Below are 24,681 nucleotides of genomic sequence, written 5' to 3'. Positions count from 1 at the left end.
ATCCCTAGTTAGATCAGAGGTGTCCAAAAACATTTGGAAACTATAATTTAACATGTAGGAATAATAACATAATTAAATCTAAATATTATGTAAATATTATAAATTTAAATTGTTAAATTAAAATTATTATATTTAAATATTCATTCATTCATTTTCTACCGCTTTTCCTCACGAGGGTCGCGGGGGTGCTGGAGCCTATCCCAGCTGTCTTCGGGCGAGAGGCGGGGTACACCCTGGACTGATGGCCAGCCAATCACAGGGCACATACGTATAGACAAACAACCATTCACACTCACATTCATACCTATGGACAATTTGGAGTCGCTAATTAACCTAGCATGTTTTTGGAATGTGGGAGGAAACCGGAGTACCCGGAGAAAACCCACACATGCACGGGGAGAACATGCAAACTCCACACAGAGATGGCCGAGGGTGGATTTGAACCCTGGTCTCCTAGCTGTGAGGTCTGCGCGCTAACCACTCGACCGCCGTGCCGCCCATATTTAAATATTATAAATTAAAATAAATATAAATAATTTTTTTGAAAGTCCAAATAAAAAATACAAAAATGATGTCCCAAAATTATGAGGAATAATAACATAATTAAATGTAAATATTATATAAATATTATAAATTTAAATTGTTAAATTAAAATTATTATATTTAAATATTATAAATTTAAATAAATATAATTTTTTTGAAAGTCCAAATATGAAAAACAAAACACGGAATAAAGTTGGAGAAAAAGTATCTAATGTTAGGAGAATAAAGTCCAAATATTATAGAAATAAAGTTGTTATTATGGGTGGAAAAACAGTTGTGATTTTACTAGAATAAAGACAAAATATAAAGAGAAAAAAGTCATAATTTTATGAGAGTAAACTCGTAATATGGAATAAAATAATTTCAATTTAGTAGTACAAACTTGAAATATTAAAGAAAAAATATGAGTGTTTAAATCAAGAGTTCATCGTTGTTGGGGAAAATGTTCTAATATTGTGGGAATAAATTAAAAATATTTTAATAAAAAACATTTAATTATTAAATATGAAATATTTGGCAAAAACAATAACAAAAATTGGGAGGGAGCATGCACTGAGATGAAGTTGCATCCTTTCGCAGGAAACGATATGCTGAATTCGGTGAAACATTGGTCTTAACAGCTGTGGCTGTAGGCAACCCCCTGATGTGTCATGAACTCCACAAGATGGCAACCTCCATCCAGCTTTGTGTGCGCTTTCAAATGTTCAGCTGGTTGTTTACAACGCTGTTACAACATTGGTTGTGTTGCCGCTGTGGTGTGTTCAATGGCCGTCTGGGTAAAGAGAGCTAAATGCCCAAAGAGTTCCTACTGATACCCGACCCTCCATCACGTCCCGCTCCAGCGCCCGGCCCGCCATCTACCAGCTGTCGGGCCTCGGCGGAGATGGACAAACAGATGGGCGGGGAGGAGGCGAGGGATGGGAGGAAGTAAGGAGGAGAGGAAGGTTTGACCCACATAGGAAGCCGGGAGTATTTATAGACCAAAGTGTCCTAATTGGCGGGCCGCTGGGAGACACACAAACTCCGTACCCTTCTCCTCGCCCTTCACCTCCACAAACGTTCGCTTCCTCGCTCGCTCCACGCTGTGGACCACCACCACCACCACCACCTCCGCCGCCGCCCGCTCCCGTCCCCATCGGCACCGCTCTTCCACTTCCTCAAAAGTTCAACAGGTCAACACTTGAGTAACGCCATCCTTGCGATACAAGCTGCTCTTCCACTTCCTCCAAAGTCTTGTGATGTTTTCAAATATATACGTCCATGGCGTAGCGGCTACGTGGCTACATGCTAACAGTCATGTGATGAAATAGTGATGGTGATCAGCTTCATGGAAATATCACTTTGCACACACACTTCATTAGGAACATCCGCTTGGAATCACATCATTCCCATCCAGTACAAGAGCTGTCGTCATCATCATCATCATCATCATCATCCTCATCATCATCAGTTTTCGTCAGTCATACCCTATTTAATGTAATAGCTCACTCAACAATAATCTTTTTCATTGTTATCATTTTAAATGTATTCATAAATATATTTTAATATTTTATACATCATTAAAAAAATATATAAAATACAAAATTTGAGATGTTGGTTTGGATATATATATTTGGGATATATATAATTGGGAACATTTTTGTTAAATGTTTTTGAAAAATACTGTATATATTATAGTATATATAGTGTATAGTAGTATATATATAGTATATATTATAGTGTTCTTTCATACTGTATAATATAACTTTTTCATAAAAAATTATATCAAATAAATAAATGAAATAAGATATGTTAAGAATTATTTTAAAATATCATACTGTATGTATTTAATAATAATAATATATAATAATGCTGTAAAACTAATATCAATAACACTATCTGTTTCGCTTGTACGGGTGTACCTAATAAAGTGTCCGTGGAGCGTGCACTGTCGGCGGAAAGAGTCGCTAGCACTCACGTAGGAAGTACTCGGAAGCGTCGGCCTCGTAGTCGGCGTCCTCCGGGAAGTGATCTATCTGTTTACACATGCCCTTAAAGGAACCTGGGAGACACAAAGGAGGGATTACATTTTCACACATGTCGTTACATCAGTCATCACGTGACGTTAGCATGGTTTTAGCACTTTGCAACCTGCAGAAGAGCATCAAACGCGTCGTCAGGCCGACAGACAGCTGTCTGAAATTCAGGACGAATTCCTATAATATTTTCAGTTTATTCCCACAGTGTTCTGACTTAATTCCGGTAATATTATAACTTTATTCCCATAATATTATAACTTTATTCCCATATTTAGACTTTATTCCCATAAAATAAAATTAAATAAAAAAGTTAACATATGGTGCTTTTCAGCCTTGTCGATATCATGGAATAGTGTTAAGAAGACATTATGTAATCTTTGACCATCTTTGAGTGGTCTTTTCAAAACATTATTTTCAAGCCAAATGTTTCTTCTAAAGATGTTTTTTGGAAGCAGATATTAGCGAAATGATCACTGCAAAAGACATAAGTCACTTCGCCCATTGTTGTTGTGGTCTAAAACCTTCGTCTTTAGGAAAAGAAAGCAAACAGTGTCACTGGGATACTGTGAACATCCAGCAGCAACACAACATTTTGGCATAAATACTCATACTCAATATTCATTCATTCATTTTTAACCCCCAATCCTTACAAGGGTCACAGGGGTGCTGGAGCCTATCCCGGCTGTCTTCGGCCGAGAGGCGGGGTCCAGCCAATCACAGGGCACATATAGACAAACAACCATTCACACTCACATTCATACCTATGGACAATTTAGAGTGGCTAATTAACCTAGCATGTTTTTGGAACGTGGGAGGAAACCGGAGTACCCGTAAAGGGAGAACATGCAAACTTCACACAGAGATGCAGAGGGTGGAATCGAACTCGGGTTTTCTAGCTGTGTGGCCTGTGCCCTAACCACTCGATGAAAAGAGGCGTTTGTTTACCTTACCTTTACTGAAAGGTGTTATTCCAAGTGTACCCTATTTATAATATAATAATCAGTTTGCTACTTTGTGATTTTTTTTCCAATATACGGCATTAAAAAGAGATGCAGTAATTTCTTGTGGGATACCATTGCTAGCTTCTCACCCCCTGCAGTAGCGTTTACTACAAGCACTTTTAAATTCCAGCACCATCAAGGCTGACTCAGATCCAACACGCTATTTTATTCATATTATTCCAAATGTTTGGTGAAAATGGGTGAAAAATACACTATGGGATGTTAAGTCTTTAGTGGTGGTTCCCACTACTGAGTAGTCAGTAAGACATGGACGCTCACTGTGATGTTTTTGTCCACACAAGAGACGTTAGCGTGTGAAGGAGATCAAGCAATTGTTTTATTTGCTCTGCTCCGAGGTCACGACAACGCGCACCTCTGCAGAGGCAGCTTTAGCTGCCACGTAAAGAGAGCTGTAATTAGCGCAAAGAACAAAGGCGCCATTTGTCCAACACGCAGGGAGTGCGGCGTGTAATTCCTCAACCAGGACGTCTGCTGCTGGACTACATTAACGCGTCTTTAACAGCACGGGGGTCAGCCAACAAGCGGGCCTCTCTCATCGGCTCATGACAATGTGTGCGAGGGGAACCCGGGTCTCATTTTATTGGTGTAAATCATTCATGCATAGGTGACAGGCCACGCCCCCTCTTCCAGATAAGTGGACAATGGAGACGTCCTGACCTGCAAGGTGCAGAACAGAAGTATGTCCTCCTCCGTGTTTAAGCAGAGTCCATTATTGGACAAAGTCTGACACTGGAGGAGGTTATACCAGTGGCGTCATTAGGCCTATTTTAGGGGGGCTTCAGCACCCTTAAAATTTTCTCAAGTCCCGCTAAATAATTTGATATTTTTTCTAGATTTTCTTTTGATAGATTTTTAAAAATATTTTTTATTTTTAGTTTTTTTACCAAAAAAGTCTATTTTTTAAACAAAAAATCTTTTTTTTTTTACAAAAAAAATAAAAAATTTCTCAAGTCCCTCTAAATAATTTGATATTTTGTATAGATTTTCTTTTAATAGATGCTTTAAAATATTTTTTATTTTTATTTTTTTTACCAAAAAAGTCTATTTTTTAAACAAAAAATCTAATTTTTAAACAAAAAATCTTTTTTTTTTTACAAAAAAAATAAAAATTTTCTCAAGTCCCTCTAAATAATTTGATATTTTGTATAGATTTTCTTTTAATATATGCTTTAAAATATTTTTTATTTTTATTTTTTTTTACAAAAAAAATCTATTTTTTTACAATTTTTTTTTACAAAAAATCTTTTTATTACTTTTTTTTTTTTTTTACAAAAAACGTATTATTATTATTTTTTTTTACCAAAAAAATATCTGAGGGCAAAAGCAGGCTAATACTATATATAATAGGTTCATTACCAATATAATAATGATTATGATTATGATTACAATTGATCACTGTCCACTGGTTTTGCTTAGCCCCCCCGTCCTCAGAAACTAGTGTCGCCCCAGGTTATACAATGAATACAAAAAGTTGAAGAAAAAAAAAAAATCAACAGATTTTCTATGCTTGAACTACAAAAATATTCCATTCATAAACAACAAATACTACTTGGCGCAAATTCACTTATCACTAAAGACAAATTCACTTATCACAGCCTCAAGCTGAAAGCAACTTTGGTTGTGCAGCAGGACAATGATCCTGAATCTTATTGAGATGCTGCTATTGAGTATTCATGAATACTTATTATAACATGTGAGGATACCGTACATAAACAAAACATGTGGTTAGAAATGATGGCCATACGTACAGTGTGAATCCAAATATGGCCTCCAAAAGAGCGATGATTGAATTTCCATCAAGCAGAACAATCCCAGCATCACAAATCAAACCCAAAAACAACTCAATCTACATTTCACACCTCAGAGAGCTGCTAAGTCGTCGCTACGTTTCCCGTCCTCCGTTCCTCGGCGCGCCAACATGTCGCCCACACCAACACCCCGCGTCTTCTCTGAATAGTTCATCAAAAAAGTCACATTTGCAGGAAGGAGAAAAATTGTGAAACGGGAAAACACAGCTATGTTTTTTTTTTTTTACACTCAGATTTTGCCGTCAAACCACACACGCTTTACAAAGGATGCTAGAATTTATTACAAAGACAAATTTGTCAGATTTGTAATTATTATGGGCCTGCAAGCCCATCTTGTTATTCCTCATAGTTTTTTATTTTTATCTCATTCTGATGCAAATAATACTGGACAAACAGTGCGAAACCTCCCCACACACCTCTGGATCATAACTAATGTTCTATTTATACAATGTAACCATGTAACATTCTGTGTAACCATGGCGACGTCACTGACCAAGTATGACAATAGGTCACATGATTAGAAACATTCAGGTCGTTTTTGCCCAGTGTCTTTCTTATGGTGGAGTCATGAGCGTTGACCTTAACTGAGTCAAGTGAAGCCTGCACTTCTTTGGATGTTGTTGTGGGGTCTTTTGTGACCTCTTGGATGAGTCGTTGCTGCATTCTTGGGGTCATTTTGGGGTCATTTTTTTGGGAAGGTTCACCACTGTTGTATGTTTTGGCCATTTGTGGATCATGACTGGTAGGGCCATGTAGGTTCCGATTTTCTCCCTTGATATAAAGTGGTGGGAAAACGTGTTTGCCCCCTTCCAGGTTACTTATTTTTTGCGTATTTGTAACACTTAAATATTTCAGTCCATCAAAGAAATGTCAATATTAGTCAGTGACAACACAACTCAACACAAAAGGCAGTTTTCAAATGAAACTTTTTACAGGAAAAGTCTCAATAAGGTCAAGTGTTCTATCTATAGATTACAACATTCTGTGTAACCATGGCGATGTAATTGACCAGCAGAGTCCAAAGTGGGCACCATGATTAGGAATCCCCATTCAGGCCATAGTGTGAACAAAGAAACCTGCACAAGACCACAAGACAAGAACGGGAGTCCCATTCCAAATGTCGCGGTCGCGACAGGGTGCTGGAGCCTATCCCAGCTGTCTTCGGGTGAGAGGCGGGGTACACCCTGGACTGGTGGCCAGCCAATCACAGGGCACATATAGACAAACAACCATTCACACTCACATTCATACCAATGGACACTTTGGAGTCGCTAATTAACCTAGCATGTTTTTTTTGGAATGTGGGAGGAAACCGGAGTACCCGGAGAAAACCCACACATGCACGGGGAGAACATGCAAACTCCACACAGAGATGCCCTAGGGTGGAATCGAACCCTGGTCCATATTAATAATTGAATCCATTAAAGATGATGTTATTGGTAAATAACGTCTATATTCCCTTTTTAAGCGCTCTCAGCCACGAGAAAAAAATAAATAAATAAACGCTTTGATGCGGTGCTGAAAAACGCTGAAGAGGCAGCTGTGAGGATGTCTAAAGTGGACCCGTGTGACAATTGAAGACTGAATTAGTTTTTGACGCTGACCTGGGATCAGCTGCATCCTAGAAGGAAGCTAGGTAGCTATGAAAAGCAACTCACCTACGGGTTGTTGGGAAAACGCTTTGTAAGACCTGCGAGCGTACATGAAACATAGCGTACATATACACCGATTAGTAAGTTGTCCCTTCTTGATAGCGGCCATGTTTTTTTATCCAATCCTGCTCAAATCTGACAATATAACTATATAAAAGCAATCTTCACTCATTAAATGTACTGCAAAAAAGGTCAGTAAGGATAATTCATAATGCCGCCTACAGAGAACATACTAACTCCTTATTTCTAAAATCACAAATACTTCAACTTGCTGATATAGTTCATCTTCAAACAGCTAAAATAATGCATAAGGCTAAAAATAACCATTCATTCATTTTCTACCGCTTTTCCTCACAAGGGTCACGGGGGTGCTGGAGCCTATCCCAGCTGTCTTCGGGCGAGAGGCAGGGTACACCCTGGACTGGTGGCCAGCCAATCACAGGGCACATATAGACAAACAACCATTCACACTCACATCTATGGACAATTTGGAGTTAACCTAGCATGTTTTTGGACTGTGGGAGGAAACCGGACTACCCGGAGAAAACCCACGCATGCACGGGGGAGAACATGCAAACTCCACACAGAGATGGCCGAGGGTGGAATTGAACCCTGATCTCCTAGCTGTGAGGTCTGCGCGCTAACCACTCGACCGCCGTGCCGCCTAAAAAAAGAGTGCGTTGACATGGAGCAGAAATTTCAAGTCAATCCGACTTACAGGGGTGAAAAACAGAGGCAACATGTGGTGTATTAAAAATGTATTAAAAATAATTATAATTACTTTTAATATACTAAACATAAATAACACAAACATAACAAATGAATAAATATAGATATAGAAGTGAAATAATGAGCGCATGGGGTACACAATGAAACTGCATGTATGTTATGTAACATTACTGAAGAAACACTATGCCAGAGAATAGCATCAGTGAGGGGCGGTATGGGAGCATTGAGGGGGGGGGTCATGTTGGCGCATGGGGGGTGAGTCGCTGACCCAACATGTAATGAAGGAAAAGTAAAGACCAGTGGACAGGATGACATGAAGTCCAGTCCAACAGAGATGGAGTGCAGCGAAACAGGGCGGCGGGGGTGCAGAAGGTGCTCGGGAATGGGGGTGGGGTGGGGGGGGGGGGTCGGGGGCAGTTCAAATGTGGGATCAGACAACGAATCGAGGCAAAACATTTCAACCATAAATAACAGAGTTATTTGCAGCAACACTGACGGCCCTGCTTCCTTTCCTCACGCTACATCCTTCCCCCTGCTCCATCCTTCCTTCCTTCCGTCCTTCCTTCCTTCCTCACTGACGCTCTCCCCCCTCAGGGGGCGCCAGTGAGCGACCAGCCGACGCGTGTGACCTTCACTGAACAATCGGAGGCACAAAAAAATGTTGTGGCACAAGAAAACACACCAGTACACACCTTTAGGGGACTGACAAGCACGGGGGCTGACGTCTTCGCAGGGACAATAACTTGTCCAGAAGTAATTCAGACTTGTGAGGGTACTCAGATTTTTTCGTATCGGTAAAAAATGCCTATTATTAACATCAACTTCAATTTTTGATGTTAGTTTTTCCAAATAATTATTTTTGCAATATTTTGACTGACATCCACCGATTTGATAGCGAAGCCCCAGCTGGTCCTGATTTGTTAACTGTCCTCCCGTGAAGACGTACACAAACGTGTCCACATAAAGACCGGTTTGTGTCTTTGTGACCCGCTAACAGTGTTTATAGGCCATCAGCGCCGGTTGCTACGGACCTATGTGAGCCTTTGAACAGCCGTTGCTATGCAGCGAGCGAGCGAGCGAGCGAGCGAGCGAGGCAGCCCAAAGAGCCAGAGGCCCATGCAGTGGATGAGTCATTGCCCCTCCCCCCACACGGACCTCCCTTCACTCACACTTGTACCCCCCTGCGTTCCTTACACACACACATACTTGGTCATGTACACAAACAGCGGCGCGCACCCCCCGGTGGTCTGTCAAACATGGCTGACGGCACACACACACACACACACACAAAGCAGACTTATTGTAACCTGTTGTGATGTGTTCACTGTAGCTTGACACGCCCTCCGCTACGCTCGGCGTGTGCATTGCGGGTCGCAAAAATCTGAACGTCAGCGTTACGTGGCGGGCCCTCCCTCGCCGCGTGCTGCAATAAAGGCGCTTAATTCCCTCCATCAATCCAGCCTCAAGTGAGTCGATGGACAAATTAAGCGCCATTAAGATCAAATTAAGATGAGTGTGGATTCACCGTGTCATAAAAAGGAGGCGTAAACACGTCGTTGCGTTTGCACACGCTCGTCGCTATCAGCGCTAACGGCCTCATCGTCAGCTGCGTGCTCGTAAAAAAAAACAAAACACAACAGCCATATTTACTAACTCGTAGTAATGTTAACAACTTCTTGTAGTACCAATTTGTTCCTGAAGAGGAGACAGTGGTCAGAGACAGTGTCCCATGTGTTTTTTTTTGTGACCCCCCCTCGCATGGATTTTGTTGAAAATGCTGATTATGATAACCAGTTATGATGAATATAGCAGTTAGTGTGAGGGCACTTTCAATTCTGCTTGCAGCTTTAAGCAATGTCCGCAAGGGACGAATGTAGCTGCCTAATAGAGCTTAAATTTGGACTAAAACCTATCGGGTGTCCCATTGTGTGTGTTTTCTTTTTTTTGTGCCCCCCCCATTAGGATTTTGTTGAAAATGCTGATCATGATAACCAGGTATGATGAACAATATGGCGGTTGGTGTGAGGGCCCTTTCAATTCTGCTTGCAGCTTTAAGCAATGTCTAATAGAGGTCAAATTTGGACTAAAACCCATCGGATGTCCCATTGTGTGTTTTTTTTACCCCCCCCCCCCCCCCCGGTGTGGCTTTGGTTGAAAATGCTGATTATGATAACCAGGTATGATGAAGAATATGGCTATTGGTGTGAGGGCACTTTCAATTCTGCTTGCAGCTTTAAGCAATGTCCGCAAGGGACGAATGTAGTTGCCTAATAGAGCTTAAATTTGGACTAAAACCCATCGGGTGTCCCGTTGTGTGTTTTTTTTGTGACCCCCCCCACCCTACCCCCTCGTATGGATTTTGTTGAAAATGCTGATTATGATAACCAGTTATAATGAAGAATATGGCGGTTAGTGTGAGGGCACTTTCAATTCTGCTTGCAGCTTTAAGCAATGTCCGCAAGGAGCGAATGTAGCTGTCTAATAGAGCTTAAATTTGGACTAAAACCCATCGGGTGTCCAATTGTGTGGTCTTTTTTTTTAGTGACCCCCCCCATATGGATTTTGTTGAAAATGCTGATTATGATAACCAGTTATAATGAAGAATATGGCGGTTAGTGTGAGGGCACTTTCAATTCTGCTTGCAGCTTTAAGCAATGTCCGCAAGGGATGAATGTAGCTGCCTAATAGAAGTCAAATTTGGACTAAAACCCATCGGGTGTCCAATTGTGTGTGTTTTTTTTTTTTTTAGTGACTCCCCCCATATGGATTTTGTTGAAAATGCTGATTATGATAACCAGGTATGATGAAGAATATGGCGGTTGGTGTGAGGGCACTTTCAATTCTGCTTGCAGCTTTAAGCAATGTCTAATAGAGGTCAAATTTGGACTAAAACCCATCGGGTGTCCCATTGTGTGTGTGTTTTTTTTGTGACACCCCCCTGTGTGGATTTTGTTGATATTGCTGCTTATGATAACCAGGTATGATGAAGAATATGGCGGTTGGTGTGAGGGCACTTTTAATTCTGCTTGCAGCTTTAAGCAATGTCCTTAAGGGACCAATGTAGCTGCCTAATAGAGGTCAAATGTGGACTAAAACCCATCGGGTGTCCCATTGTGTGTGTTTTCTTTTTTTTTTTTTTTAGTGACCCCCCGCCCCCCCTTTATTTGAAAATGCTTTGATGATGATACCCTGGTACGATGAAGAATATCGTGGATACACTTTATGCAAGGACCCATTCAATGCTGCTTGCAGCTTTAAGCAGTATCCGCAAGGGACAGATAGCGTTGCCTAATAGAGGTTAAATTCTGCAAATCATCAGGCAGTTTTAAGTCATGCTAGCATACATGGAATACAGATATCCTTCAAAGCTATATTATCATTACTCAATTAGTTACGTTTTACTTGATGGCGGCCATGTTTTTCAATCAATCTTGCTCACATTTTACACACATGTGCTTGTCAGTCCCACAGTGGTGCGTAATTTTGTGGCGATTGGGCGAAACAGTGGGTGTTTTGTAGCGTAGATTGTGATAAATTTCAAGTTTGGGGTTTAATAACAATGCCAGCATGTGGTGTATTTAAATTTAAATAATAGCACAGGCAACACAGTAGGGGTGTGTGTTTAGACACACTTCCACTCTTCTGTGTGCAGCACTTCAGGAGTACAGTAATCCCTCGTTTAGGGCGTTTAATACTTCCAGACCCGACCGTGTTAAGTACGATTCCATAATTATAAATAGAATATTTTCATTGTTATGGCATACAAAACATAGTTTCCAACCTATTGGACCTGTACATTTTTTTTAACATTATTAGAGAGGTTGCACGGTGCTGAAGTGGTTAGCGTGCATGCCACGCAGCTAGGAGACCCAAGTTCGATTCCACCCGCAACCATCTCTGTGTGAGGTTGGCATGTTCTCGCCGTGCATGCGTGGGTTTTCTCCGGGGACTCCGGCTTCCTCCGACATTATTAGAGCACTCTAGAATGAGATAACACCCCTACAGTCACCTTTACACTCTTATTACTTATTAATCAGCTATATAAGGCATAAATAAAACTCCTGTTGCGGTGCTCGTACAGGAACAGAATAGGTGACAGACAGGAAGTGACGTTTGGATGTTTTACAAATTGTCATAAGTTTTATAGCTTGTCGTGCCGTGTGGTTTGGCAAATTTTGGTAAAAAATACGTACATGTCTGGCTAATAATACGGCATAATGGACTTTGTATTTGAAAAACTAAAAAAAATAGCGTAATTGGAAGCACGATATGGACGACAGTAGTTCTCTCATGGGGTGTCCTCATTTTTTCACACAACTGTATCTTGGATTCTGCAAGCGTGTGCTTCTTTGATTGGTCCTCTCTGAGCGGGATGAGGATTTATTGACTTTGCCGAGTCGTGAGAAGCCCTGCTCACGTTTTGTCAGCCAATATTTAGAAATGGGTCGTAACCGTGTGATTGATTGTCGCACGGTTTCCTGCACCGGGCGCCTGGAAGTGAATGAAACCAGGCAACCACGGCGATGCCACAAAGCCTGTGAAGCACTTTGACTTTAGAATTTTTTCTGTGCTTATTAACCTTTATAAAAATCATACGGACATTTTGTCATCATACAAAAAAAAAATATCACATTAGTTCTGAATAATCGCACTGTAGCGCACCAAACATGGAGCATTGAAAGGTGTATAAAAGAATGTAAACCTTGACGGTCCTGATGGCTTCCAATGTTACTGCAATGACAAGGAGATCCCACCTGAGATGTTTTCCCAAGTCATCATGATACTTCAATGGAACAATGGAGCTTCAGATTGTGCATGGGCGTCAAACGGTTCTTGTCTGTGTGGCTTTTTCAACAGGACTACGCTGCACAAAGGACTTGAATAAGCTAAATCCAATGGAGAACATCTAAGGATGGATGGCAACGGATATTTACAAAAATATCCATCAGTTCCAGACAGTGGATGCCCTCCGTGAAACCACCTTCACCACCTGAAGCAACGTGCCCACCAACCTCCTGGAAGAAACTGGCATCAAGCTTGCCCAAAGCCATTTTTCACCTCATTAACAAGAATGGCACAGCTACTCATTACTCAGTCCGACGGTAAGCGGGTGCTTTTCATCCTCTGGCTGCTTTATTGTTCCATATGATTCTGCTGACTCGGCGCCCCGGTTCAAGGCTGATTAATCTATTGATTATTCACTCACTTGTTGAGTCGGTAGAATGTTAAAATGATCGAGCGGCTGTTTGTCACACGAAGGCCAAAACGAAGACGTCTCGCCTCCTTCGGCTGGGCACGAGCATTTCGAAATATTCAACCACCAACATTGCTGACAATCCCAAACCAGCTACTAGACCGGCTTCCTGGTTGCCATGGTTATAATGACTGACCTGCATGAATAGTTTCACCGTTGATAGATTATTTCCTCCATGTCATGATACCGGGATGATACAGCAGGGGGGGGGGGCGCCACACAACAGTCGCCATGACAACACGGATTAGTCACGGACAAACAACAATGACTAACATCTTCTGAAGGTGGGACTGTGCTGTCTTCATGCAAAGCACCTCTTGATGATTAATGGGCCACTATCGAGTCCTCCAGAATGTGGGCAGGATCCAAAAGCATGGAAGAAGAAAGCAGGGCGGGAGTGAGGGTGAGTGGGGGGGGGGGTGGTTTAGCTGCATCCCGGCTCTCAGAATTCCATTAAGAAAAATGAAGTCTGGCAGGGGTTTCCCGGGACAAGAAAGCCAAGCGGAATGGCTAGCATGTCGCTCTGCTCCTGTTATTTTTCATTCATTTTCTACCGCTTATCCTCACGAGGGTCACGGGGTGTGCTGGAGCCTATCCCAGCTGTCAGCTGGATTGGGCACATATAGACAAACAACCATTCACACTCACATTCATACCTATGGACAATTTGGAGTCGCTAATTAACCTAGCATGTTTTTTTGGAATGTGGGAGGAAACCGGAGTACCCGGAGAAAACCCACGCATGCACGGGGAGAACATGCAAACTCCCCACAGAGATGGCCGAGAGTGGTGTTGAACTAGAGTCTCCTAGTTGTGAGGTCTGCGCGCTAACCACTCGTCCACCGTGCAGCCGTCTTAATGACGTATTTCAGTTAATTTTGCCATTTTTTCATTAATTCATTCATTTTCTACCGCTTATCCTCACACGGTTCGCGGGGTGTGCTGGAGCCTATCCCAGCTGTCTTCAGGCAAGAGGCGGGGTACACCCTGGACTGGTGGCCAGCCAATCACAGGGCACATATAGACAAACAACCATTCACACTCACATTCATACCTATGGACAATTTGGAGTCGCTAATTAACCTAGCATGTTTTTTGGAATGTGGGAGGAAACCGGAGTGGGAAAACCCACGCATGCACAGAGAGAACACGCAAACTCCACACAAAGATGGCCGAGAGTGGGCTGTTATTTTTCATTTCTTTGTTGTTCTTGTCATCCATCTCATTGGTTAAGCACCCCATAATCATGGAAATGAATAGTCATCAATAGTAATCAAGAGTAATCAATAGTAATGAACAGTGTCAATCAAAACAAGCTCATCCATATTCAAAACAAAGTTGACTTAAGGCAATACATGTATTTTGTACATCCATAGTGTGTGTGTGTGTGTGTGTTATAATGTTTTGACTCACTGCTGAGTCTATCATCACTAATCAATGTCTCATATAACACACACACTCCTGACTCATGTAGCTTACAAAGAACACCATCCGTGTCGACTCATTTACACTACTACTCCCTACAAGTACACGCTACAAGTACACACTACACATACTCCGAGTACCATGCCTCCACATGCTCCCTTTGGCTCCCGTGGCGGCAAGACACAGTAAGCACCTTCCCATCCAGCGTTAACGATGACCTCATACACACCCGTTCTACGACACAACATGCGACCGTTTACACAAATCGGTACGTTACTACGGTAACCAACCTGCTTCACGCTTGAACACAGGGCCTTCATAACAGGAGAGTACCGTTGAGCGATTGAGGTTTGGCAAACGTACACTTGCAAGGCCGCACCGGCTGGCATCCGTTACACTGCTACACAACACATGACTGTACACATGACTCAATAGCAGGCTGCCGCCTGACCTGGTACACACTCTTACTACTACACAATACACTACTGTACACACAAACTACACTACTGTACACATTAAGCAGCATTAGCGTTTTTGCTCTAGATCAATAAAAACTGTAAAGGGCTCCTGTCATATACAGTGTTGGGTATGTTACTTTAAAAAAGTAATTAGTTATAGTTACTAGTTACTTCATTCATTCATTTTCTACCGCTTATCCTCAAGAGGGTCGCAGGGGGTGCTGGAGCCTATCCCAGCTGTCTTCAGGCGAGAGGCGGGGTACACCCTGGACTGGTCGCCAGCCAATCACAGGGCTAGTTACTTGTTACTTCCCAAAAAAAGTAACTGAGTTACTAACTGAGTTACTCCTCTATAATAGTAACTAGTTACCAGTAAAAGTAACTTTAGCCCCCCCTTGAGTTAGTAACTCAAAAAGTAACTGAGTTACTCCACTACAGTAGTAACTAGTTACCAGTAAAAGTAACTTCCCCCCCGAGTTAGTAACTCAAAAAGTAACTGCGTTACTCACTGAGTTACTCCACTACAATAGTAACTAGTTACCAGTAAAATTAACTTTAGCCCCCCCCCCCAGTTAGTAACTCAGAAAGTAAATGAGTTACTAACTGAGTTACTCCACTACAATAGTAACTAGTTACCATTTAGGGTAACTTTAGCCCCTCCCCGAGTTAGTAACTCAAAAAGTAACTGAGTTACTCACTGAGTTACTCCACTACAATAGTAACTAGTTACCAGTAAAACTTTAGCCCCCCCTGAGTTAGTAACTCAAAAAGTAACTGAGTTACTAACTGAGTTGCTCCTCTATAATAGTAACTAGTTACCAGTAAAAGTAACTTTAGCCCCCCCCAGTTAGTAACTCAAAAAGTAACTGAGTTACTAACTGAGTTACTCCACTACAATAGTAACTAGTTACCAGTAAAAGTAACTTTAGCCCCCCCCCCCAGTTAGTAACTCAAAAAGTAACTGAGTTACTAACTGAGTTACTCCACTACAATAGTAACTAGTTACCAGTAAAACTTTAGCCCCCCTTTGAGTTAGTAACTCAAAAAATAACTGAGTTACTCACTAAGTTACTCCACTACAATAGTAACTAGTTACCAGTATAAGTAACTTTAGCCCCCCCTCCTTGAGTTAGTAACTCAAAAAGTAACTGAGTTACTAACTGAGTTACTCCACTACAATAGTAATTAGTTACCAGTAAAAGTAACTTCAGCCCAACTCAAAAAGTAACTGAGTTACTGAGTTACTCCACTACAATAGTAATTAGTTACCAGTAAAAGTAACTTCACCCCCCCCTTGAGTTAGTAACTCAAAAAGTAACTGAGTTACTCACTGAGTTACTCCACTACAATAGTAACTAGTTACCAGTAAAATTAACTTTAGCCCCCCCCCAGTTAGTAACTCAGAAAGTAAATGGGTTACTAACTGAGTTACTCCACTACAATAGTAACTAGTTACCATTTAGGGTAACTTTAGCCCCTCCCCGAGTTAGTAACTCAAAAAGTAACTGAGTTACTCACTGAGTTACTCCACTACAATAGTAACTAGTTACCAGTAAAACTTTAGCCCCCCCTTTGAGTTAGTAACTCAAAAAGTAACTGAGTTACTAACTGAGTTACTCCACTACAATAGTAACTAGCTACCAGTAAAAGTAACTTTAGGCCCCCCCGAGTTAGTAACTCAAAAAGTAACTGAGTTACTAACTGAGTTACTCCACTACAATAGTAACTAGTTACCAGTAAAAGTAACTTTAGCCCCCCCGAGTTAGTAACTCAAAAAGTAACTGAGTTACTAACTGAGTTAATCCACTACAATAGTAACCAGTTACCAGTAAAAGTAACTTCGACCCCCCCAAGTTAGTAACTCAAAAAGTAACTGAATTACTAACTGAGTTACTCCACTACAATAGTAACAAGCTACCAGTAAAAGTAACATTAGCCCCCCCCCATTACATTGCAGAAGTTTGCATTTACTGCAGTCGACAGGTGTTTCTGTGGGTTTGAGTTGTTAGCCAATCCTTGTTGCTTATGTGCTCTAAACACCCGCCCACCCAAGTTCTCTGATTGGCTGAAGACGCAATCTTACAATCTTACTAAACCTGAGCCAATCCTCATTGCTTATGTGCTTATGTGGTTATCTCGTATTCACATCACTAGTCATATAGATTATCTTTGATTGTGTGTTGGGTGTATGGTTCGTCAGCGTGAACCAGGAAGTGTCCCGTCAAGTGTACCTAATGATGTGGCAATTGAAGAGTGATAAAAGTGTGTTGAAAAGCTCGCTGGAGTCGTATGCTGTTTTTAAAAAAAACGGTATAATAGTCGTTCTGGTCTGTCAGCACAGCTTAGATAGACTTTAACCTTGTGAGGTTCACTGACTTCAGATGTCCTCTGTAAGAAAAATGATGAAAAGTCAAATGGAGTTCTGCTCCACACACACACACACACACACACACACACACACACACGCACACGCACACGCACATTCCCAGAAACATATCTGCTGTCACACACGGCGAGAGCAGCCATGATGGAGATTAATAGCGGCACTTAGAGACCGCTGAGCTCCACCTGTCACGGCACCGCGCCCTCGGGCCCACTCCGATCTGCGCCTCAGAACCAGACTCTACCACCTGGGGGCCAGATCCATCATGAAAGACCGCCTCGACCGGATCTCTCTGGCGCGAGACTCGGATCGCTGACGGCCGCCAGCCGTCCCCGAGGAAAGTTGGTACTGTCAGGTTAATGCAAGACACTGGAAGTGGCCAACTTGACAGCGCGACTTTGTCATCAGTTATGAATGATATCATCATATTTGGTCACATGACTTTCAATCACAGGTTTCACCGCCCCCACACATGCTGCACCCCCCAGAATTCCACACGGCATTAGTCAATTGCTTTAGATATAAGTTAGCGCCAATGACGGCCGCTAACATAATTAATGTAATCGCCGCAACACACGCACACACACACACGAGACCGGGAACGATCCCGACTCACGAGGACGCGGCGTGGGATCGTGACTGGTGGCGCGGCAACACGAGCAAAGTGTGACTCGGCATTGGTTAAACTGGCTGAGTTAGACGTTGGACGCGCTAAAGATGTGGTAAAGATAGCACAGCCTGCACGGGGGAGGGAAAGGACTTCGATCACGTGATCTCACATGACCAATCGGGCTCGCACTGCCAACCTGACGAGGTCACATGACACCAGGTGACGGTCAGAAACAACCTTCATTCATCTTCAAAGTAAAATACACACTTGGATCATCTTTGACTAGTCTTTTTGCTCTAGGTACTTCAACACAGCAGAGTGCTCCTGTCATGTAGACAATCTTTGACTGGTGTTTTTGCTATAAATCCCTTAACAGAGCAGCACACGTCGTATAGATTATCTTTGATTAACAATTTTTTTCAGCCAGTCATAAAGGATCTTCAAATCCTTAAAACATCCTTAAAACAGCAAAGCGCTCCTGTCTTATAGAAGATCTTGTATATGTTTTTTTTTTTCCCAGTATCTCCTTAAACACAGCAGACGAGCACTTGTCTTATAGGAGATCTTTGAGTAAGTATTTTTTTGCAGTAGATTCTTAAAAACACAACAGCGCTGTCTTTTGAGGAGACCCTTCAGTACAGCAGAGCACCCCTGTTTTATAGAGGATCTTTGACTAGCGGTTTCTTTATTAGTTGTTTCTTAAATACAGCACAGTGCTCCTGTCACGTAGACAATCTTTGACTGGTGTTTTTGCTATAAATCCTTTAACAGAGCAGCACACGTTATATAGATTATCTTTGATTAACATTTTTTTAGTAGGTCCTTCAAAACAGCCAGTCATAAAGGATCTTCGACTAGTTAGATCCTTAAAAACAGCAAAGCGCTCCTGTCTTATAGAAGATCTTGTATTCGTTTTTTTTTTCCGGTATCTCCTTAAACACAGCAAACAAGAGCACTTGTCTTATAGGAGATCTTTGACAAGTATTTTTTTTTGGAGTAGATTCTTAAAAACACAACAGCACTGTCTTATTTTTTGAGACCCTTCAGTACAGCAGAGCACCCCTGTCTTGTAGAGGATCTTTGACTAGCGGTTTCTTTATTAGTTGTTTCTTAAATACAGCAGAGCGCTCCTGTCATAAAGAAGAGATCTTTGGATCCTTGACAAACATTTTTTTGCAGTAGATTCTTTAAAACAGAACTCCTGTCTTATAGAGGATCTTTGATGAGTGTTTTTTTTTTTTTTCAAGTTGCTCCTTAAACAAACAGAGCTCCCTGTCTTTTCAAGAATCTTGGGAACTTGGGAGGTGCGGCGGTCCGAAAAAAGTAGTCCCAACTAATCACACACCATTTACACACAATCCCATCATTCTCATTCAATCTCATTCATTCATTATTTTAGTCAGAGAATCCATTTTAGAGCATGAAGAGCCGGTATCGGAAGTATCCATACTTCAGTATCCATACTTCAGTATCCATACTTCAGTATCCATACTTCAGTATCCATACTTCAGTATCCATACTTCAGTATCCATACTTCAGTATCCATACTTCAGTATCCATCCACACATTACTACTGCTGAGGGGGACAAAGTCATGGAAACCATTTCCAACTAGTTATTGTGTGAACTACACTCTTTGCTCTACCTAGTTTAGTTTGACCTAGTAATACTTTACTAGTTTGACCTACTTGTTACTGTATGATCAACACTCTTTGCTCTACCAGATACTGTTTGCCCTACTAGATAGTTTGACCTACTATTGCCCTACTACTTACTGTTTGACCTAGTACCTGTTACTGTTTGACCTAGTACTTGTTACTGTTTGACCTAGCACCTGTTACTGTTTGACCTAGTACCTGTTACTGTTTGACCTAGTACCTGTTACTGTTTGACCTAGCACCTGTTACTGTTTGACCTAGTACCTGTTACTGTTTGACCTAGTACCTGTTACTGTTTGATCAACGCACTTTGCTATAACAGTTACTGTTTGCCCTACTAGTTACTGTTTGAACTACTTGTTACTGTTTGCCCTACTTAATGCTGTTTGATCAACACTCTTAGTTCTACCAGTTACTGTTTGCCCTACTAGACAGTTTGACCTAATAATGCCCTACTAGTTACTGTTTGACCTACTAGAGAGTTTAACCAACTATTTCATTGCTTGTTACTGTTTGACCTACTAGATAGTTTAACCAACTATGTCCCTTCTTGTTATCGTTTGACCTACTAGATAGTTTAACCAACTATTTCCCTGCTAGTTACTGTTTGACCTACTAGATAGTTTAACCAACTATTTCCCTGCTTGTTACCATTTGACCTAGTAGATAGTTTAACCAACTATTTCTCTACTAGTTACTGTTTGACCTACTAGATAGTTTGACCTAATAATGCCCTGCTAGTTACTCGTTGCCCCACTAGGTAGTTTAACCAACTATTTCCCTACTAATTACTGTTTGCCCTACTAGATCGTTTAACTAACTATTTCCCTATTAGTTACTGTTTGACCTACTACATAGTTTAACCAACTATTTCCCTACTAGTTATATTTTGACCTACTAGATCGTTTAACCAACTATTTCCCTACTAATTACTGTTTGACGTACTAGATAGTTTAGCCAACTATGTCCCTTCTGGTTATCGTTTGACCTACTAGATAGTTTAACCAACTATTTCCCTACTAGTTACTGTTTGACCTACTAGATAGTTTAACCAACTAGTTCCGTAGTAATTACTGTTTGCCCTACTAGATAGTTTGACCCAATAATGCCCTGCTAGTTACCATTTGACCTACTAGATAGTTTAACCAACTACTTCCCTAAAAGTTACTGTTTGCCCTACTAGATAGTTTAACCAACTAGTTCCCTAGTAGTTACATTTTGACCTACTAGATAGTTTAACCAACTAGTTCCCTGCTAGTTACTCTTTGCCCTACGAGATAGTTTAACCAACAAGTTCCCTGCTAGTTACTGTTTGACCTACTAGATAGTTTAACTGACTATTTTCTTGCTTGTTACTGTTTGACCTAGTAGATAGTTTAACCAACTATTTCCCTACTAGTTACTGTTTGACCTACTAGATCGTTTAACTAGTTACTGGTTGCCCTACTAGATAGTTTAACCAACTAGTTCCCTTACTGTTTGACCTCCACAGTTTCCCTATAGTTAGCGTTTCCTGTATTAGGCCTACGTACTGTAACTGTTTACCTCCTATGGATGTTGTTGTTGTCTAGGGACATCTCGGGACCTCGGAGAAGGCATCCCTGGTGTCCCTTACTATGCCTGAGCAAAGTGGTACAAACCAAGGGACAAATGTCAAAATTTTGGGTAGCGCCATGCTAACAGTGATTTGGCGCACACTGATGCGCGTATCGTCCTCAGCAAGCCCTCCACTGCCAACGCACCAAATACGATGGTCACGTGACCTGGGACAACCTTAGAAAGTTGACGGCGACTGATTGACAGCTCACCTTCCAGGCAGCAGGTCCTCCAGAGACCCGAGTGCGTCATCACCTCCTCGTTCTTCTTGCTGGTCTCGTTCTCGTTGGTGCTCTTGATCTTGCAGACGCCACGCGAGTACAGCCAGTAGTCCGTGCCCACGGCGATGGTCATGAGGCTGAAGGCGGCAAAGGCCCCCACCGTGGTCAGCAGCATCTGAACTCCGCGGTCAAACACGCCCATATTGCCGCATTCCACGAAAGGGGGGCCCCCTTTCCTCTTCACGTACAGGAAGTAAATATTTGTGAGTTTGCGTCGCCACGCCAGCTCGGAAAAGGGGGGGTGGGCGGCCTCGGGCGGACGGCGGTGGTAGCGGGGGGCCGCTGGGGGGGCGGGGGAATTAGGGGAGCTCGGAGGAAATCGTATGGTTGGTTTTGGGGGGGGGCACTGACCAGGTGAGAAATAAAATGTGCGCGTTTAAGGGTGGTGGTGTTTGTCCTGGGGGGGCGAGGGGGGGGCAGGTCAAACTTTGAGTGGTGAAAGTGGAACAACAAGTGACCTAAAAAAGCAGGTCCCACAGGGGGCGGGGGGGGGTGGTCTGGGATGGAGGCCTACTTTGTGGACTTGGAAGGCCAAAAAACCACGGACTCCGGAAGCGACTTCCACAGCTCGGATCGACTTCCTCTGCTCCTCTTCCTCACACTGGAGCTGACCTATCTGCTAAGTAGAACCAGAACACGTGCATGGGTTCTTAGGGACGAAGAACCGCACACAGCTGCTTTGTATTCTTTAGACGTGGACCCGGCCTACGAAAACGGCAGAAGCGCTACTGGTTCAATTCGGGATGGGACTACCTCGACGCCAACATCAGCCAACGACACATCTCCAGCATCTCCGAAGATGTCAGGTGTCACATTTGAGCTGGCACGGCCCAGAACATGTGAAAGATCTTAAACGGAGAACCCGGTGCCGGATGATGTTAAATCATCCACCATAAGCATTTTCTTCTTAAAAAATAAACCAAGCATGGACACCCCCCCCCCAGAAATAATCCAGAAAAAAAAGACAAGAAAAAGAAGATTCTGGAGCTCAAACAGCTTGCTTAGTGTTCCTTTCTTCTAAAATTCTGGTCCCAGTTTCCATACGTGGTCCCCGGACCTTGCTCCAGCGTCAGTGCGTGGTTGCTACGCGGAGATGGGCGCATCCAGGCGGAGAGCAGGCCGAGCGTCGGCGCTCATGCAGCCGCGATGAAGCGAGGAAGACGCGGGGTGACGGTCGATGCTTCCCGGTGTGCGTGAGCCTCCTTCCTGCCGCATCCAGGCGGTCCTCAGTCGGTCATATGACGTCCACATGCACACATCACAGAACCAGCTTGTCGTCACATCCAAATCATCTCAGTTCTTCTTCTGATGATTTTTTTTTTTTGTCTCTGCGGAGACGTCGATCTTTTTTTTTTTCTTTCTTTTTTTTTTTTTTTTTTCCTTCAGCTCCTCCGAAGATGCGATCAAATCTCAGGTCGAGCAACACATCCTCGTTTTTCTTCTTCCCGGAGCTGAGAGAGGAATGGAAAAGAAGAGAAGCAGCAGCAGCAGCAGGAGGAGGAGGAGGAGGAGGAGGATGTTTAGAAGCTGAAGATAAAAAAAAAATCGGCACAACCAGTGAGGAGGAAGAGGAGGATGAAGAGGAAGCTGGCTGTTCATAAAAAATAAAAATGTCCTTTTTCAACAAGTCGCTTCTGATGCTGATTTTTGTCCCAGGTGAACAAAAACCACTGGAACCTTTGAGAAGGTTTATAGTTTACAGGATTGGCCCAACTTTTTCATAAATCAAAGGAAGTGGGGGTCACTTTGATATTATTATGTCTTTTTTTGTAAAAAAGCTTGAAAAAAAATCGATTTAAATTAGATTCTGTGTTCATTCTGTGTTTATTCTGCATTTCCCTCATGTAGTCGTTTTAGGGGTTTGTATTTATTTTAGGAGCACACAGGCTCACAGCTTGGAGACCCGAGTTCAATTCCACCCTCGGCCATCTCATTGTGGAGTTTCCATGTATTTTTCACTTTGTAAAAAAGTTTTTTAAAAAATTAGATTTAAAGAAACATCGATGGCTGCACAGCTGTCTAGTGGTTAGCGCACAGACCTCACAGCTAGGAGACCAGGGTTCAAATCCACCCTCGGCCATCTCTGTGTGGAGTTTGCATATTCTCCCCATGAATGTGTGGGTTTTCTCCGGGGACTCCGGCTTCCTCCGACATTATTAGAGCACTCTAGACATGAGATAACACCCCTACAGTCACCTTTACACTCTTATTACTTATTAATCAGCTACTTAAGGCATAAATAAAACTCCTGTTGCAGTGACTGTGTTCCGGTGCTCGTACAGGAACAGAATAGGTGACAGACAGGAAGTGATGTTTGGACGTTTTTCAAGTTGTCACATGTTTTATAGCTATTTTTTTTCCCCGGGTACTCCGGTTTCCTCCCACATTCCAAAAAAACATGCTAGGTTAATTAGCGACTCCAAATTGTCTATAGGTATGAATGTGAGTGTGAATGGTTGTTTGTCCAGGAGACCAGGGTTCAATTCCACCCTCGGCCATCTCTGTGTGGAGTTTGCATGTTCTCCCCGTGCATGCGTGGGTTTTCTCCGGGTACTCCGGTTTCCTCCCACATTCCAAAAAAACATGCTAGGTTAATTAGCGACTCCAAATTGTCCATAGGTATGAATGTGAGTGTGAATGGTTGTTTGTCTATATGTGCCCTGTGATTGGCTGGCCACCAGTCCAGGGTGTACCCCGCCTCTCGCCCCAAGACAGGCACCCCCGATGACCCTCATGAAGAAAAGCGGTAGAAAATGAATGAATATTTTCATCGATGGCTGCACGGTGGTCAAGTGGTTAGCGCACAGCTAGGAGACCAGGGTTCAATTCCACCCTCGGCCATCTCTGTGTGAAGTTTGCATGTTCTCCCTGTGCATGCGTGGGTTTTCCGCTTTTCCGGTTTCCTCCCACATTCCAAAAACATGCTAGGTTAATTAGCGACTCCAAATTGTCCATAGGTATGTCCATAGGTTTACTAATGTGCCTTGTGTTCTCTAAAAAGTACTTAATGTTATTCAATTGGGGCGGGGGGGGGGGGGGGGGTGTATATGTTTATCTCTTTGGCAAAATTAGTTTCATATATTTCGGCCCATTTTTTGGATATCAGCTTCTTGTTGAATTAGCGCTAAGGCAACCAAAATAAGCCATCACAATCCTATCACTATTTGGCAACCTTCTGTTGCAGTGCAAGTGCAGTGCAAGGGTACCTAAAGGGGGGCAGGGCGCCATGTTGATTGGCGTACAGG

The 24,681-nt window shown here is 42.5% G+C and overlaps 2 protein-coding genes across 2 annotated transcripts in view; one reads left to right on the top strand and one right to left on the bottom strand.

Annotated features, from left to right (window-relative positions):
* ift27 (intraflagellar transport 27 homolog (Chlamydomonas)) overlaps positions 1-13,425 on the top strand; it is a 42,725-nt gene extending 29,300 nt beyond the window's left edge. The window contains exon 7 of the mRNA XM_058065987.2: positions 12,630-13,425. Coding sequence (XP_057921970.1) covers positions 12,630-12,653 — 24 coding nt within the window. The 3' untranslated portion in view covers positions 12,654-13,425. The remainder of the gene's footprint in view (positions 1-12,629) is intronic.
* Positions 1-22,969, bottom strand: part of cacng2b (calcium channel, voltage-dependent, gamma subunit 2b) — a 38,221-nt gene extending 15,252 nt beyond the window's left edge. The window contains exons 1-2 of the mRNA XM_058065959.2: positions 21,368-22,969; positions 2,501-2,584 (exon numbers count right to left, since the gene is read on the bottom strand). Coding sequence (XP_057921942.1) covers positions 2,501-2,584; positions 21,368-21,578 — 295 coding nt within the window. The 5' untranslated portion in view covers positions 21,579-22,969. The remainder of the gene's footprint in view (positions 1-2,500; positions 2,585-21,367) is intronic.
* Positions 22,970-24,681: the final 1,712 nt, after the last annotated feature.

The sequence above is a fragment of the Doryrhamphus excisus genome, linkage group LG9 (genome assembly GCF_037039965.1).
Source record: "Doryrhamphus excisus strain RoL-2023G ecotype Guam linkage group LG9, RoL_Dexc_Guam_v1.1, whole genome shotgun sequence".
Lineage (NCBI taxonomy): Eukaryota > Metazoa > Chordata > Actinopteri > Syngnathiformes > Syngnathidae > Doryrhamphus > Doryrhamphus excisus.
The sequence above is the reverse complement of the archived record's forward strand: the minus strand, read 5'-3'. Positions and strand labels throughout refer to the sequence as shown.